Raw genomic sequence first — 17451 nt, 5'->3', positions numbered from 1 at the left:
CATTGTTTGTCCCAGCTTTTCTCGTAAATAGGCTCTTAATTGAAAATAACAGAAAAGAGTGTTATTTGCTATTTATATAAACTTATATATTTATATTTATAATATTTATATAAACAAAATTATTTGCCATTATTAAAAAAATAAGAGGATCTTGATAAATGGATGATGTTACCAATAACATTAATAGGTAGAGTTAACGCTGTAAAAATGAATATATTTCCTAGGTTGCAATATTTATTTCAAAATTTACCAATACAATTACCTCAGAAGTTTTTTCAAGAACTGAATAAATATGTAAGGAAATTTCTTTGGAAAGGTAAGATGTCAAGAATATCATTGGAAAAATTGACATGTAAATTTGATCTAGGAGGGTTACAACTTCCAAATTTTAAGAATTATTATAAAGCAAATCAACTTCGATTTATTGCGTCTTTTTTTGATGAAGAAAAATCGGCATGGATTAGAATAGAATTAGATAAGATAGGAGAAAATATACCAGAAGATTTTATATATAAATGGGAATCCAAATGGATATGGGAAAAAAAAGAATCTCCTATATTAAGACACTTGATTGATTTATGGAATAAGGTAAATATAGATGATGAGATAAAGAAATCTTTATTAGCAAAAAGAACTTTAATCCAAAATGGGCTTATTCTTTTTACAATGGACAATAAACTTTTACATAATTGGTTCCAAAAGGGGATTAAATATATAGGTGATTGTTTTGAAGGAGGTATATTGATGTTGTTTGATCAATTAAAAAATAAATATAAAATATCAAATAACACTCTTTTCTGGACTTTTGATCTTATGTGTTCCTGTGGAATCACTGCAATGCAAAGCCCTACAAGGACAAATTATTAAGTAGATACAAAAATGAGTTAGAATATTTCTACAGGGAAAAGAGATCAAAGGATGAGCAAAGCTTGGATGATCACATTTGATCACTGAACACATTGAATCACAGAGTAGAAGCAAAGAGGTGAATCTCTTACCCCTCCTCCTTCCCTTTCTCCCATGGTCCTCTCCTATCAGATTCCTTCCTCTCCAGCCCTTGACCTTTCTAGCCCACCTGGCTTCACCTGTCACCCTCTAGCTATCCTCCTTTCCCTTGCACCAGCTTTTCTTCTGGCATTTATCCCCTTCTTTCTCAGTCCTGAAGGAGGGTCTCGGCCCAAAATGACAACTGTTTATTCATTTCCACTGAAGCTGCCTGTCCTGCTGAGTTCCTCCGGCATTTTGTGTGTGTTGACTTAAGCTTGCATCGTACAGTTCTTTATTTTGGTTCAGCCAGAATGCGTTTATTTTCTGGCCATCAGCATTGTCAGGCAATACAGTGTTGTTTTAAAAAACTCTGTAGGCAAGTACAGTACATCAGCTTTTGGCTTCAATCATAAATCATAGCTAAATTTGTAAAGGCAATAATAATAACTGCATGTTAAATATTGACCGTTGCTGCTCATGTTTCACTGCTCTCTCCACCCCACCCCACCCCCAGCTGCACTACACCCCAAGCAGGTTCAATAATGCTTTCAGAAATAAGTATAATTAGTCAGTGTGACAAACAGGGCTCACATTTCACAAAATCATGACTGAAATTACAAAACTAAATGGCAGAGTTTTACAGTTGAAAAGAACATTTTTTTTAGCATTCTTAAGGGATCCTCTTTAGTATTGATCAAAAATAAAGAATGCAAACCCTGAAACAGTGATCCACGGCCTCCTCTTGTGCCAAGATGAGGCCACCCTCAGGGTGGAGAAGCAACGGCTCATATTCCATCTGAGTAGCCTCCAACTTGATGGCATGAATATTGATTTCTCCTTCTGGTAAAAAATATTTTCCGTCCCGTCCCCTCTTCCTCTATTTTGCACCCTGGTCTCTTACCTCTTCTCATCAGCCTATCACTTCCCTCTGGGCCCCCTCCTCCTTCCCTTTTTCCATTTTCCTCTCCTATCAGCCCTTCTTCTCCAGCCCTTCACCTGGCTTCACCTGTCACCTTCCAGCCAGCCACCTTCTGCTCCCCTACCTTCTTATTCTGGCATCTGACCCCTTCCTTTTCAGTCCTGAAGAAGGGTCTCAGCCTGTTTATTCATCTCCATAGATGCTGTCTGATTTGCTGAGTTCCTCCAGCATTTTGTGTGTGTGCTGCTATCTTTTCCTGTACAGGTTTCAACAAATTATATTGGACTTCTTCGGTCCACATAAACTTTAAGATTAAGATTACCTTTATTTGTCACATGTACATTAAAACATCAAGGCAGACAGTGAGATGCATCATTTGGTCATTTGGGTCAATGACCATTGCAGTCTGAGGATGCGCTGGTGGTAGCTCCCAAATTCTGCCACCAGCATAGCAAGCCCACAACTTACTAACCCTAACCCATACCTCTTTGGAATGTGGGAGGAAACCAGAGCACCCGGAGGAAACCCAAGCGGTCAAGGGGAGAACGTACGTCCTCACAGACAGCGGCAGGAAATGAACCCGGGTCGCTGGCGCTGTAAAACATTATGCTAACACTATGCTACCATGCTGCCCCATTACCTTGAACTGACAGAGTGTCTGTGTCTCCAATGGGTGGGTCTTCACCATCAGTTGGAGTTTCATGCTCCTTCTTGTCCTCATGATTAGGTGCTTTTAGCCTCCTCATGAAGCCAGTTACGGTGAACTTCCCATGTCTGTGCTTTACAGTCACAGTGAACCATTTGTCTTCACCTTGCTCCTCACCCTTCTGTGGCCAGGGAGCATGGAATCCGTAGGTGGAATGACGGCTAATCTCACATTCCAAATCATCAGGTTTTGTGCCCACATATTGGAATATGTCTAAGGAAGAATCTGTAAGTGAAAGGAAAGGATTCCATTTATGTTAAAAGGGAAGGCAGTACATAACTTTGCAAAGTTCAAAGCAAATTTATTATCAAGGTACATATATGACACCATATGCAACCCTGAGATTTGGTTTCTTATGGATATACTTCAGGCTGCACCCAACAGGACAGACAAATCTGGCAATGTTCTTGTAAATCTAACTTGCATTTGCTAATGAGGCCCTTGCTATAATAGGGTAACTAAAATTGTACACAACATTCCAAGTGTGGCCTCCTAACTTGGTTAAAATTGGTCAGTCTTACACCAAATCCCATTATTGCTTTCCGACCACAAGACATCAAATTGCATTGGATGCTAATACCTGCTTTAATCCCAATTTCGCCCATCTTCCAAAGTGTGGGTTAGTTAAAATGAAATGTGCCTCCTCATGCTTTGTCTCCTCGCCTTATCAATCAGAGCATCTACTGACTTACCATGAACAGTAGCTTCGGAAAAAGGATCTAGTGCTTTCCCAGCATATGTTAAGTCTATCCCAAGCCTTATAGGTTTGTCAGGCAGGTGCTTATGTTGATTTCCATGGTGTGAAGCGACTGAGACCCCCCTGGATAGGACGCCAGTCTATCGCGAGGTTAACCCCCAGCATTTTGCCGGTACCCATTTTCAGCTGGGTGAATGGAGCAATGTGTGGTTAAGTGCCTTTCTCAAGGACACAACACACTGCCTCAGCTGGGGATCGAACTCATGACCTCCAGATCGTTAGTCCAACGCCTTAACCACTTGGCCACGCGTCACACTTACCCGGCGTATATGACGCATAAACTCTTCTTGGGCCTCCAGCTAGGTTCAGGCATTGATTTTAACCAGCGTTTTGATGACAAACTCCCCAATGAAGATGGCAGAGTCTGTAATCAAAATGTCAGTTAAAATCGACCCTAGACACAGCCGGAAGTCCAAGAAAAGTTTATGCATAGCTCTGGAAATCCGCTAGTGAAATAAAATTAACAAGCTTGTTTTATATAATAAGCAAATTTTGATGTTTTAGGTGGCAGAGTAACAACTTCCCAAATTATTTGAACCACCATGGATGTGTGCCACAGATAATTAAATGCAGAGAATGCTTGATGTTTTCACATTACCTTTAACTTTAAAACGAATTGCTTCCTCATTTGTATCAAAATCACCAAACAGCAGCAATGCCTTCCTCAAAACGTTTGTTTGCCCTACGACAGAAAACCCGTCATCTTCCCTCATTTCTCGAAAAATGCAATCCAGCTTTCTGTTTGGAAGCACATGTCCATTCTCGGCCAGTGCAATTCCTGAGGGAAGAAAAGTAGGAAACGAAAGGGAAATCTTTAAACAAAGGTTGAACAATGTACCACTTCGCTGAAGAATATCTTTGTACTGATTGTGAGTATTTCAGCCTCAACATCCGTATTTTTTCCCTCACGTCTGGAATGTCTGTAATAATTTTGGCCATAACAAACTCACATTAGTTAGGAAGCTCTCAGTTCAAACCTTACTCTGGAGACCAAGTCAGTGGTTGACGAACATACCCAGTATTGGTCTATCCCCTCAGTACTGTACTGCTATGTAGACCTTCATGATCAAAGGATTCAATTAAGACACTGGTCAGCAGGTCAGGCTTGAGGTGCTTAGTGACCTATTGTTCTTCTCTTGTAGACCTGGTATGAATTGCTTCTATATTGGTCCAATTTTATTTATGAAGTGTGCTACATAATAGGACAAAATGTGTATCTCTTTCATATGAAACACTGACTTCTATTAGCAGTGTTGACATCTTTACTTTGCACCCCTACCCATTAATTTCACTTATAGTAGTGTAGTGGTTAGCACAACACTTTACAGTACAGGTGATCCAGGTTTGATTTCTGTCGCTGCCTATAAGAAGCTTGTAACCTTCTCCCTGTGACCGCATGGGTCTCCTCCGGGTGCTCCGGTTTCCTCCCACAGTCCAAAGACACACCGGTTGGTAGGTTTATCAGTCAATGTAAACTGTCCCGTGAAATAGGCCAGAGTTAAATCAGGGGACTGCTGGACAGCGTGGCGCGGAGGGCCAGTTCCATATTGCACCCCAATAAATAAATGAATAATAAATAAATTATACAAAGATGGGTCTACAGTGATGTTTATATCATTTGAGAAAATACTTCTCTCGTCCCTATAATAATAGAAGCACAACTATATTTGACAATCTTCTCCACTTCACTGTCTCTTGCAAAATCATGAAAGCATTCACTTAAATTTGAAATTGCCAAAATATCTACATTATGCACCACATAGACCTACTTTGTCTCACAAGCAAGATAGAGTGATGTGGATGCATATCTCGGCCTTTTTCCTAAACAAACCCTGCCGCATGCACTAAGATAAATGACCAGTTAGCCTGACTTCAGTGGTTGAGAAGAAGCTGGAATCCATTATAAAGGATGAGGTCTCAGGGTACTTGAAGGCACATGACAAGATAGGCCAAAGTCAGCATGGTTCCCTTAAAAGGAAATCTTGCCTGACAAATCTGTAGGAATTCTTTGAGGAAATAACAAGCAGGATAGACAAAGGAGATGGTGTTTATTTGGATTTTTGATGAGGTACTACACATGAGGCTGCCTAACAAGATAAGATCCCATAGTATTACAGGAAAGATACCAGCACGGATAAAAGATCAGCTGACTGGCAGGAAGAAAAGAGTGGGAATAAAGGGGGCCTTTTCAGGTTGGCTGCCAGTGACTAGTGATAGCCGTGCCTCTAGGTAGGGAAAGGAAGAGGATGGCCATAGTGATAGGGGACTCTATAGTCAGGGGGTCAGACAGGCGATTATGTGGACACAGGAAAGAAACTTGGATGTTAGTTTGCCTCCCAGGTGCCAGGGTCCAGGATGCTTCTGATCACGTCCAAAATATCCTGTAGTGGGAGGGAGAACAGCCAGAGGTCATGGTACATATTGGTACCAATGACATAGGTAGGAAAAGGGAAGAGGTCCAGAAAGAAGACTGTAGGGAGTTAGGAAGGAAGTTGAAATGCAAGACCTCAAAGATAGTAATCTCGAGATTACTGCCTGTGCCATGCAACAGCGAGAATAGACAATAGACAATAGGTGCAGAAGTAGACCATTCGGCCCTTTGAGCCTGCACCACCATTTTGAGATCATGGCTTATCATCTACTATCAATACCCAGTTCCTGCCTTGTCCCCATATCCCTTGATTCCCCTATCCATAAGATACCTATCTAGCTCCTTCTTGAAAGCATCCAGAGAATTGGCCTCCACTACCTTCCGAGGCAGTGCGTCCCAGACCCGTACAACTCTCTGGGAGAAGTTTTTCCTTAACTCTGTCCTAAATGACCTACCCCTTATTCTCAAACCATGCCCTCTGGTACTGGACTCTCCCAGCATCTGGAACATATTTCCTGCCTCTATCTTGTCCAATCCCTTAATAATCTTAAATGTTTCAATCAGATCCCCTCTCAATCTCCTTAATTCCAGCGTGTACAAGCCCAGTCTCTCTAACCTCTCTGCGTAAGACAGTCCAGACATCCCAGGAATTAACCTCGTGAATCTACGCTGCACTCCCTCTACAGCCAGGATGTCCTTCCTTAACCCTGGAGACCAAAACTGTACACAATACTCCAGGTGTGGTCTCACCAGGGCTCTGTACAAATGCAAGTGGATTTCCTTGCTCTTGTACTCAATTCCCTTTGTAATAAAGGCCAACATTCCATTAGCCTTCTTCACTGCCTGCTGCACTTGCTCATTCACCTTCAGTGACTGATGAACAAGGACTCCTAGATCTCTTTGTATTTCCCCCTTACCTAACTCTACACCGTTTAGATAATAATCTGCCTTCCTGTTCTTACTCCCAAAGTGGATAACCTCACACTTATTCACATTAAACGTCATCTGCCAAGTATCTGCCCACTCACCCAGCCTATCCAAGTCACCCTGAATTCTCCTAACATCCTCATCACATGTCACACTGCCACCCAGCTTAGTATCATCAGCAAATTTGCTGAGGCTATTCTCAATGCCTTCATCTAAATCGTTGATGTAAATTGTAAACAGCTGTGGTCCCAAAACCGAGCCCTGGGGCATCCCACTAGTCACCACCTGCCATTCCGAAAAACACCCATTCACCGCTACCCTTTGCTTTCTATCTGCCAACCAGTTTTCTATCCATGTCAATGTCTTCCCCCCGATGCCCTGAGCTTTGATTTTACCCAACTATCTCCTATGTGGGACCTTATCAAATGCCTTCTGAAAATCAAGGTACACTACATCCACTGGATCTCCCCGTCTAACTTCCTGGTTACATAGGAATAGAATGAGGTGCAGGATAAATGCGTGGCTGAGGGAATGGAGCAGAGGGCAGGGATTCAGATTTCTGGATCATTGGGACCTCTTTTGGGGCACGTGTGACCTGTACAAAAAGGACGGATTGCACTTGAATCCCAGGGGGATCAATATCCTGGTGGGCAGGTTTGATAGGGCTGTTGGGGAGGGTTTAAATTAGCTTGGCGGGGGATGGGAATCAGAATGTGAGTGCAGGGATTAAGGTAGAAGGACAAGGGCATGACGCTAAGGGTTCTGAGTTGATGAGAAAGGACAGGCAGGGGATGAAACATAATTGTAGCCAGTTAAAGGGTTGAAATGTGTCTATTTCAATGCTAGGAGTATTAGGAACAAGGAGGATGAACTTAAGAGCATGGAATAGTACGTGGAACTACGATGTTGTGGCCGTTACTGAAACTTGGTTGGAGGAAGGGCAGGATTGGATGATGTTTTAAAAGGAATAGGATGGGAGGTAGAAAAAGGGGGGGGGGGAGTGGCATTGCTGGTCACGGCTATAGAAAGGGAGGATGCTGCAGAGGGAGTGTCCACAGAGTCAGTCTGGGTGGAAGTCAGAAATAGGAAGGGATCAATCACTGTGCTGGAAGTAGTCTATAGGCCCCCAAATAGCCCTCGGGACACCGAGGAGCAGATAAGTAGGCAGATTTTAGAATGGTGCACAAAATACAGGGTAGTAGTTATGGGTGATTTCAACTTCCCTCGTATTGACTGGCACCTCCTGAGTGCAAAGGGGATAGATGGGGCTGAATTTGTCAGGTGTGTTCAAGAATTCCTGACACAGTACGCATTATATTCTACCCTTCTTGAAATGAATGCTAACATTGCATTTGCTTCCTTACCACCAACTTAATTTACAAATTAACCTTTAGGGAATCCTGCTTGAGGATTCTCAAATTGCTTTGCGGCTCTATTTTATGAATTTTCTCCTCGTTTAGAAAATAGTCTGTGCCTTTATTCCTTCTACCAAAGTGCATTGCTGCACCCTTCCCTCCACTCTGTATCCACCTGTCACCTCTTTGCCCGATCTCCCAACCTGTCTAACTCCTTCTGCAGACTCCTGCTCCCTCAACACCACCTACCCCTTTATCTTTGTATTGTCCACAAACTTGGCCACAAAGCCATCAAATCATTGATATATAACATGAAAACCCCTGCGGAACCACAGAACACTATAGCACAGTACAGGCTCTTCAGCCCTCCATGTTGTGCCGACCCATATAATCCTTAAAAAAAATGCACTAAACCCACACTATCCCATAACCCTCTACTTTTCTTTCATCCATTTGTCTGTCCAAGAGTATCTTAAATACTCCTAATGTTTTAGCTTCCACCACCATTCCTGGCAAGTCATTCCATGCACTCACAACCCTCTGTGTAAAACACTTACCCCTGATGTCTCCCCTAAACTTCCCTCCCTTAATTTTGTACATATGCCCTCTAGTGTTTGCTATTGGTGCCCTGGGAAACAGGCACTGACTATCCACCCTATCTATGCCTCTCAATCTTGTAGACCTCTATCAAGTCCCCTCTCATTCTTCTACGCTCCAAAGAGAAAAGTCCCAGCTCTGCTAACCTTGCTTCATATGACTTGTTCTCCAAACCAGGCAACATCCTGGTAAATCTCCTCTGCACCCTCTCCATAGCTTCCACATCCTCCCTATAATGAGGTGACCAGAATTGAACGCAATACTCTAAGTGCGGTCTCACCAGAGATTTGTAGAGTTGCAACATGACCTCTCTACTCTTGAACTCGATCCCCCATTAATGAAGCCTAGCATCTCATAGGCCTTCTTAACTACCCTATCAACCTGTGCAGCGACCTTGAGGGATGTATGGATTTGAACACCAAAGTCCCTTTGTTTATCCACACTCTTTAAGTAAATGACCATTAATCCTGTACTCAGTCTTCTGGTTTGTCCTTCCAAAATGCATCATCTCACACTTACCCAGATTGAACTCCATCTGCCATTTTTCTGCCCAACTCTGCAGCCTGTCCATATCCTCTTGTAACCTTCGACAACCTGCAGCTCCATCCACAACTCCTCCAATCTTTGTGTCATCTGCAAATTTACTCACCCATCCTTCCGCCTCTATATCCAGGTCATTTATAAAAATCACAAATAGCAGGGGTCCCAGGACAGATCCCTGCGGCACTCCACTAGTCACCGACCTCCAGGCAGAATACTTTCCTTCCACAACTACACTCTGCTTTCTTCCTTTAAGCCAATTTTTTATCCAAACAGCCAAGTTTTCACTTATCCCATGCCTCATGACTTTCTGGATGAGTCTCTCATGAGGGATTTTGTCAAATGCCTTGCTAAAGTCCATGTAGACCACATCCACTGCCCTACCCTCATCAGTGTCTTTTGTTACCTCTTCAAAAATCAGGCTCGTGAGGCACGACCTTCCCTTCACAAAGCCATGTTGACTATCCATGAGTAGACTGTACTTCTCCAAATGCTCGTAGATCCTATCCTTAAGAATGCTTTCCAGTAGTTTGCAGACCACCAACACAAGACTCACTGGTCTATTGTTCCCAGGTTTCTCCCTATTACCCTTTTTAAACAAGGGAACTACATTTGCCATTCTCCAGTCCTCCGGCACTTCCCCTGCAGCCAAAGAGGATTCAAAGATCATAGCTAATGCTCCTGCAATCTCTTCTCTCAATTCCCACAACAACCTGGGGTGTATCATATTCAGCCCTGGGGATTTGTCAATCTTGATATTTTTAAGAAGATTCAGCACTTCTTCTTCCTTAATCTCCACACTGTCCAGCACACAGGCCTGCTCTATTTCAACCTCAACCTGATCAAGATCCTTTCACTTGTGAATACTGAAGCAAAGTATTCATTTAGGACCTCCCCAACCTCTTCCACCTCCAGGCACATGTTGCCCTTTTTAGCCTTTAGTGATCCCACCTTTCAAGATTCAAGATTCACGATTCAAAAACTTTATTGTCATTCCAACCATACATCAGCTCTGCAGGGCAGAATGAGACAGCGTTTCCCAGCGGCAAGTGCAATCATAACATAACAAACGTAACAATAAATAGTAAACACAACAATAAATAGTAAAACACAACAGCCACATGTCAGTTAAAATCAAGTTTTAAGTGTCCAGTGCAAGTTAAAAGTGTCCAAAGCAGAGTCAGGTAGAGCAGCTATTTAGCAGTCTGACTGCCTGTGGGAGGAATCTGTTTAGTAGCCTTCTGGTTTTTGTTTTGATGCTCCTGATGGCAGAAGAACAAACTGTTTATGGAGAGGGTGTGAGGGGTCTTTAATGATGTACCGTGTCTTCTGGAGGCATCGACTCTGAAAGAGGTCTTGGACAGAAGGTAGGGAGACCCCAATAACCTTCTCTGCTCCCCTAACCACCCTCTGCAAGGCTTTTTTGTCGGCAGCACTGCAGCTGGAGTATCAGGTTGTGATGCAAAAGGTCAGCACACTCTCAACCAATCCTCTGTAGAATGTAGTTAAGATGGTAGTGGGGAGTGATGCTTGTTTAAGTTTCCTCAGAAAGTGCAATCTCTGCTGGGCCCGTTTCACAATCCCAGTGGTGTTCCTGGACCAGGTGAGATTGTCCGAGATCTGCACCCCAAGGAACCTGATGTTTTCCACTCTCTCCGCTGTGGAGCCGCTGATGCTGAGGGGTGTGTGCTCAGGCCGAGACTGTCTGACATCGACGATCATCTCCTTGGTTTTGGTGAAATTAAGCATCAAGTTGTTGTCACTACACCAGCTCTGTAGGTGTTTGACCTCCTCACTGTATATTTTTTCATCATCTTTGCTGATGAGCCCCACCACTGTGGTATCATCAGCAAATTTAATGATCAGGTTCTCCTTGAATCTGGCTGCACAGTCATGTGTTAGCAGTGTAAACAGCAATGGGTTGAGCACACAGGCTTGTGGGGATCCAGTGCTCAGTGTGATGGAGTCAGAGATGTTCCTGCCAACACGGACTGACTGTGGTCTCTCTGTCAAGAAATCCAGAATCCAGCGACACATGGCAGTGTTAAGGCCAAGCAGCAACAGTTTCTCCACTAGTCTCTACTGGATGATGGTATTGAACGCAGAACTGAAATGAACGTACAGGATTCTGGCATAAGTGTCTTTGTTGTCCAAGTGAGAGAGAATTGTGTGCAGTGTGGCGGATATTGCAGTTGGAACAATAAGCAAACTGTAGAGGATCCAGCGATGAGGGGAGGCTGGCTGTGATATGAGGCTTAACAAGCCGTTAAAAACATTTTCATCATTTGTTTTCATCATCCTCCTGTTCTTCACATACGCATAGAATGCCTTGGGATTCTCCTTAATCCTACATGCCAAGGCCTTCTCATGCCCCCTTCGAGCTCTCCTAAGTCCTTTCTTTAGCTCCTTCCTGGCTACCCTATATTTCTCATGAGCCCCTCCTACTTCCTGCTTCTTATATCTAACATATGCTTCCTTTTTCCTCTTGACAAGTTGCCTCACGTATTTCGTCAGCCATGGTTCCCTTTTCCTACCATTTTTTCCTTGCCTCAGTGGGACAAACCTATCCTGAACCCAGCTCAAGTGGTCCCTAAACTTCTCCCACATTACTTCTGTGCTTTCCCCTTTGAACATCATTTTCCAATTTACTCTCGCTAGTTCCTGCCTCATCCCTTCAAAGTTAGCCCTTCCCCAGTTAAGCACTTTACCATTTCATCTGACTTTATCCCTTTCCAAAGCTATGCCGAAGCTAAGGGAGTTGTGGTCACTCTCACCAAAATGCTCCCCCACCAAGAGGTCTGTCACCTGACCAGGTTCATTACCCAGAACTAGATCCAGTTTAGCCTCTCCTCTATTGAATTTGAAAGGTCTGGATAGATTGGATGTGGAGAGGATGTTTCCTCTAGTGGGGGAATCTAGGACCAGAGAGTACAGATTCAAAACAGAGGGATGTCCATTTAGAACAGAAATGAGGAGGAATTTCCATGGGGTGTTGAACCTGTGGAATTCATTGCCACAGCTGGCTGTGGAAGCCAAGTCATTAAGTATATTTAAAGCAGAGGTTGATAGGTTCTTGCTTAGTCAGGGTGTCAAAGGTTACAGAGAAAAGGCAGGAGAATGGGGTTGGGTTCTGCTCTTATGTCTGGAGGCAGGACAATTGGCCCAAACACTCCATGCCAACATCATTTCTCCACTCAAGACTTGTTCCATCATTCCACATCCATTTCTATCATCATATCCCTCTAATCCCTTCTTTCTTATCTATTTATCCAGCTTCCTCATAAATTCATCTGTGACATTCACTACAACTACTCCTTATGGGGGCAAGTTCCAGCCCTTGGATAAGGCTATTTCTTCCAAATCCCCTGATGGATTGTTTGGTAACCATCTTATATTGATGGTTCTGTTCTCCTCCACTGATGGAAATACTCTCCGTGACCATCCTATAAAAGTGCTTCACTGAAACTTACAGGACTTGACAGGTAGGATGCAGGGAGGATGATTGTCCTGGCTGAGGAGTTGAGAATCAAGAGTCAGAATAAGGGGTACGTTATGTAGGATTAAGGTGAGGAGAAATTGCTCAGAAGGTAGCAGCTCTTTGGTATTCTCTGCCCTGAAGGGGTGCAAAGATTTGATTGTTGAGCTTATTCAAAGAGGTTGATAAACCTCTGAATACTTAGGGAAACAATTAAAGACAGAAACAGGACAAGAAAATAGCGACTGAGGTAGAAGAACAACAGTGACCTTAATGAATGATGGAGCAGACTCAAATTCCTTATGTTCAGGATTTAAAGACCTCCAGCAGGTCACCCCCCAGATTTCTCAAATGAAAACTCTTAATGAATCCTAAGAGTTAAAGGTTGGCCTGGACATCGAGGAAAATCCTCTATCACTCTTGAATGGGACACCTGGGATTTCAATGGTTTTACTTCCTACCAAAAACACAGTATCAATGACAGTGCAAAAGACAAAACTCAAGTGCAACATTTGCTATCAAACCCGCAGACAAAGAGGGTGTTGTTGCTGGGTGGCAGACTGACCTTTACCCTATGGAAGCCAGGCAGCATCTCTCAGACCCTCTTAACTACTCCTTGAAGAGGACCTCACTCAAGACCATCTCCAATATCATCACTGATCTCATTAACTCTGGCACCATCCACTGCCTCCAAACTCAATGTTCTTATACCCTGAACTGCTTGCTTCTACCTCCTACTCAAGATCCACAAACCTGAATGATGGGGTAGGCCCACTGTCTCTGCCTGCTCCTGCCCCACTGAAATCGTGTCCATTCTATCCTCCTCAGTTCAGTCCCTTCCTAACTCCATCCATGACACTCCTCCTACTCTTGATCTCTTCACTATCTTTCACTTCTCTGGCCCTGATCTTCTCATTTTCACCATGTATGTCCAGTCCCTATATACTTCTATCCTCCATCAAGAACTTAATGCTCTCCACTTCTTTTCTCAGTAAAAGAACCACCACCCTCTTCCATCAGGCAGAACTGGAACAACTTCTCTTTCCATGTTCTCCAGACTCAAAGGGTGGTCATGGATACCCACGAGCCTCAACTAAACCTGTCTTTTCGATGGCTACACGGAACAGTCCATGTAATGCTTTACAATACTTCCTCCCTTACATTGATTTCTGCATTGGTGCTGCTTCTTGCACCCATGCTGAGCTTGTCAATTTCATCGACTTTCCTTCCAGCTTCCACCCTGCCTAAGGTTTACTTGCTCTTTTTCTGTCACCTCCCTTCCCTTTCATGATCTCTGTCTCTGTCTCTGGGGACAAACTATCGACCAACATCTTTTATAAAACTACCGATTCTCACAGCTATACCTCTTCCCACACTGTCTCCTGTTAAAATGGTATTCCGTTCTCTCAGTTCCTCCTCCTCCGCTGCATCTGTTCTCAGAATGAAGGCTTTCCTTTCTAGGACGACATGAAGGGTCTTCCTTCTTCAAAGAACGAGGTTTTTCTTCCTCCATCATTAATGCTGCCCTCACTCACACCTCCTCCATTTCCCAGACATCCACTCACCCCATCTTTTTGTCATCTTAACAGCAATAGTTACTACCCTATGAGCCTCTGCATCCAACACATCACTCTCTGTAACTTCTGCATCTCCAAAGGGATCGTACCACCAAACACATCTTTATCTCACCACTCTCCACTCCCTTCGTGGTTTCCTTGTCCATTCGTCCCTCCTCACTAACCTCCCTCCAAGTATTTGCTCCTGCAAGTGGCCAAAGCACTCCACCTGTCCACTCACCTCCTCCCTTACCTCCATTCAGAGCCCTAAACATTTGCTGAATGGTGAGGCAACACTTCACCTGCTAATCTGCTGGGTCTATTTTATCTATTTTATCTGATGCCCCTGATGCAGCTTCCTCTACGTTGGAGAGAACCACCGTAAATTGGGGGACCGTTTTGCTGAGCACCTCAGCTCCGTCCGCCAAAAGCAGAACTTCTCAGTGGACATTTAATTTCCAATTCCCATTCCCGTTCGGACATGTTGGTCCCTGGCCTGCTCTTGTGCAAAAGATGAGGTCATCTTCAGGATGGAGGGGCGCCATCTTATATTCCATCCAGGTAGCCTCCAACCTGATGGCATGAACATTGGTCTCTCCCTCCGATATAAAAAAAATCCCTCCCCGTTCCTCCTCTTCCATTCCACACTCTGGCCCTTTACCTCTTCTTATCTGCCTATCACCTCCTCCTGGTGCTCTTCCTCCTTCCCCTTCTATTAATGGTCCACTCTCCTCTCCTATCAGATTCCTTCCTCTCCAGCTCTTTATCGTTCCTATCACCTTCCAGCTATCCTCCTTCTCCTCTCCCAAGCTTATTATTCTGAAGTCTTTCCAGTCTTGTTGAAGGGTCTTGGCCCAAAACATTGACTGTTCATTCAATTCCATGGATGCTGCCTGACCTACTGAGTTCCTTCAGCATTTTCTGTATGCTGTTCTGGTTATAAAATCAAACAGCGTAAAAAAAATAGGCCTTCAGCCCAACCTATCCATGCTGATCAAGACATCTACCTGACCTACCAACACTTACCTGCATTTATCCCATATCCCCCTAAACCTTCTCTATCCATGTACCTGTCCAAATGTCTTTTAACCATTGTAATTTCACCTGCTTCTAGAGTTTTTTTTTTTCTGGCGGCTTTTACCATCTCCCACCCTGTGTGATAGAACTGTCTTTTAGTCACCTTTTAAATCTTTTGCTTCTCACATTAAATCTATATTCTATAGTTTTAAACTTCCGCCACCCTCAGAAACAGACTGTGACCATCAACCTTATCCACGCCCCCGCCCCCACTCTATAACAGAGGTTCTCAACCTTTTTAATGCCGTGTAACCCTACCATTAACCGAGGGATCTGTGGACTCCAGGTTGGGAACATCTGCTCTATAAGGTCATCCTTCAGCCTCCTATGCTCCAGAAAAAAACATCCAGCCTCTCCTTTTAACTCAAGCCCTCCAGTCCCAGTTACATCCTCATGAATCTTTTCTGCACCTTTTCTAGTTAAATAACATTGTCCCTACAGCTGAGCTACCAGAACTGAACATGACAGAAAATGTGATCCCTCCAATGGCCCAAAAAGCAAGTCCAATGCATTCTTCCCCACCTTGTCTACCTGTACAGCCAATTTCAGGGAACTATGCACATGCACCCATACACTTGGGCTCTTCCAAAACATTCTCCGTGACCTTTAGTGCTGGTTGATTTTATCAAACTCAAAACTATGTGCCAAGGGAAATCTTCAAAAGCACGTCCAACAGTCATTAACAAACCTGGTCTTTTTTCTAAAAGAACATTTTACAGAGAAAAGCATAATAGATATCTGATCTGTCTGCAGCAGCCCTAAGGAACCAGTTCCTGCCTGGTTTATGGAGTAGGTCTCTTGGGAGACTGTCGCTTGCGGCCTGAGTTTGCAATTAATTATACCGCCTAAGCTCGGCATTTTGTTTCTAGCGCACGCGTTCGACCTCAGGGGCTGCCGGAGATGGAACGCGAACGCTCACGTAAAATAAATACCTCGGCCGGTGAGGCCCGCTTAGCCGAAAAACGTGCGGTGGGCTTACCAGCAGCCAGAATGTAGAGGCTCAAAAAGAACATCGCGAACTCCTATCGTGTAAATTGCGGTTCACTAAGGGTTCAATTTCACTTTCGGTTTCCCGAATTCAACGCGCAAGGCTTTCACGATTTACAGAGCACTTTTCATAGAGATGTTGTAGTTCAATGTGCTTTACAATCTGATAAAACGCAAGTACGTAAGTCAAAAAATATATTAGGCAAAAGCAAGGTTAAATAAAAAGGTTTTGAGTTGGCGTTTAAAAGTGTCGGGTGAGTCTGTATCTCTTATAGTTTTAGGTATTGGGCTGCACTGTTTGGGAAGGTAAGTCAACAAAGCTGGCCCGCCAATTATCTTTTGAGGGAGAATGTTTAAATTTAAGAGACCGGCGGAAGGGGACCGGAAAGTTCGAGCAGGATTATAAAACGAAAGTGATTCTGTGATGTACTCTGGTCCCTGAGAGCTGTCAGAGGATGAGTGACAGGTGGTGAGTGGGGAGCTAGCACAGTGACAATGCAAGGGGAGGTGGAGGGAAGGTGGGTTGGTGAAGGAGATGGAGAGAGGGGAGTTTGGTCTCCCCTCAACAGTCCCCTCAAAAGTCAACAGTTGTTGTGGCCAACATTGTCGTTGGGACTGCGAGACAATGGGCTCTGAGCGTGAACAGAGTGGAAAGGGGAAGGCAAAAGAAAGTAGGAGGACACGCAAGATGGTGAGGTGGAATCCAGAGGGCCGAGAGATTGGGGCAAAGACAGGGGTGGGGGAATGGGTTGCAGGAAATGGAAGGGGAGATTTGATGGAGAAGTAGGTCAGAAGGCAAGATATGGTCAATACACCACAGAACAATCAAAGGCAATTTAGCCCATGTGATATTCAGGCTTTAAAGCACCAACACAGGAAGGTGGTCAAAATTACAGCACACAAGGCTGGGGCTTTTTCTCCTTGCAGCAACAGAGGATGAGAGGTGACCTAATAAAGGTATATAAGATGATGAGAGCCATTGATTTCATTTTTTTCCAGGAGTGAAATGGCTAACAGGAGGGGGCATAGTGTTAAAGTGCTTGGAAGTAGGTACAAGGGGGATGTCAGAGGTAAGTTTTTCACACAGAGAATAGTGGGTGCGTGGAATACACTGCCAGCAAAGATGGTAGAGGTGGATACAATAGGGTCTTTTAAGAGACTCTTAGATAGGTACATGGAGCTTAGAAAAATAGAGGG

General features: G+C 43.9%; 1 protein-coding gene across 1 annotated transcript in view; it reads right to left on the bottom strand.

Annotated features, from left to right (window-relative positions):
- Nucleotides 1–16341, bottom strand: part of LOC132396064 (tapasin-like) — a 36435-nt gene extending 20094 nt beyond the window's left edge. Inside the window, exons 1-3 of the mRNA XM_059973426.1 lie at nucleotides 16247–16341; nucleotides 3968–4147; nucleotides 2547–2837 (exon numbers count right to left, since the gene is read on the bottom strand). Coding sequence (XP_059829409.1) covers nucleotides 2547–2837; nucleotides 3968–4147; nucleotides 16247–16280 — 505 coding nt within the window. The 5' untranslated portion in view covers nucleotides 16281–16341. The remainder of the gene's footprint in view (nucleotides 1–2546; nucleotides 2838–3967; nucleotides 4148–16246) is intronic.
- Between the last annotated feature and the right edge of the window lie 1110 nt (nucleotides 16342–17451).

The sequence above is a fragment of the Hypanus sabinus genome, chromosome 6 (genome assembly GCF_030144855.1).
Source record: "Hypanus sabinus isolate sHypSab1 chromosome 6, sHypSab1.hap1, whole genome shotgun sequence".
NCBI classification, from domain to species: Eukaryota; Metazoa; Chordata; class Chondrichthyes; order Myliobatiformes; family Dasyatidae; genus Hypanus; species Hypanus sabinus.
The sequence above is the reverse complement of the archived record's forward strand: the minus strand, read 5'-3'. Positions and strand labels throughout refer to the sequence as shown.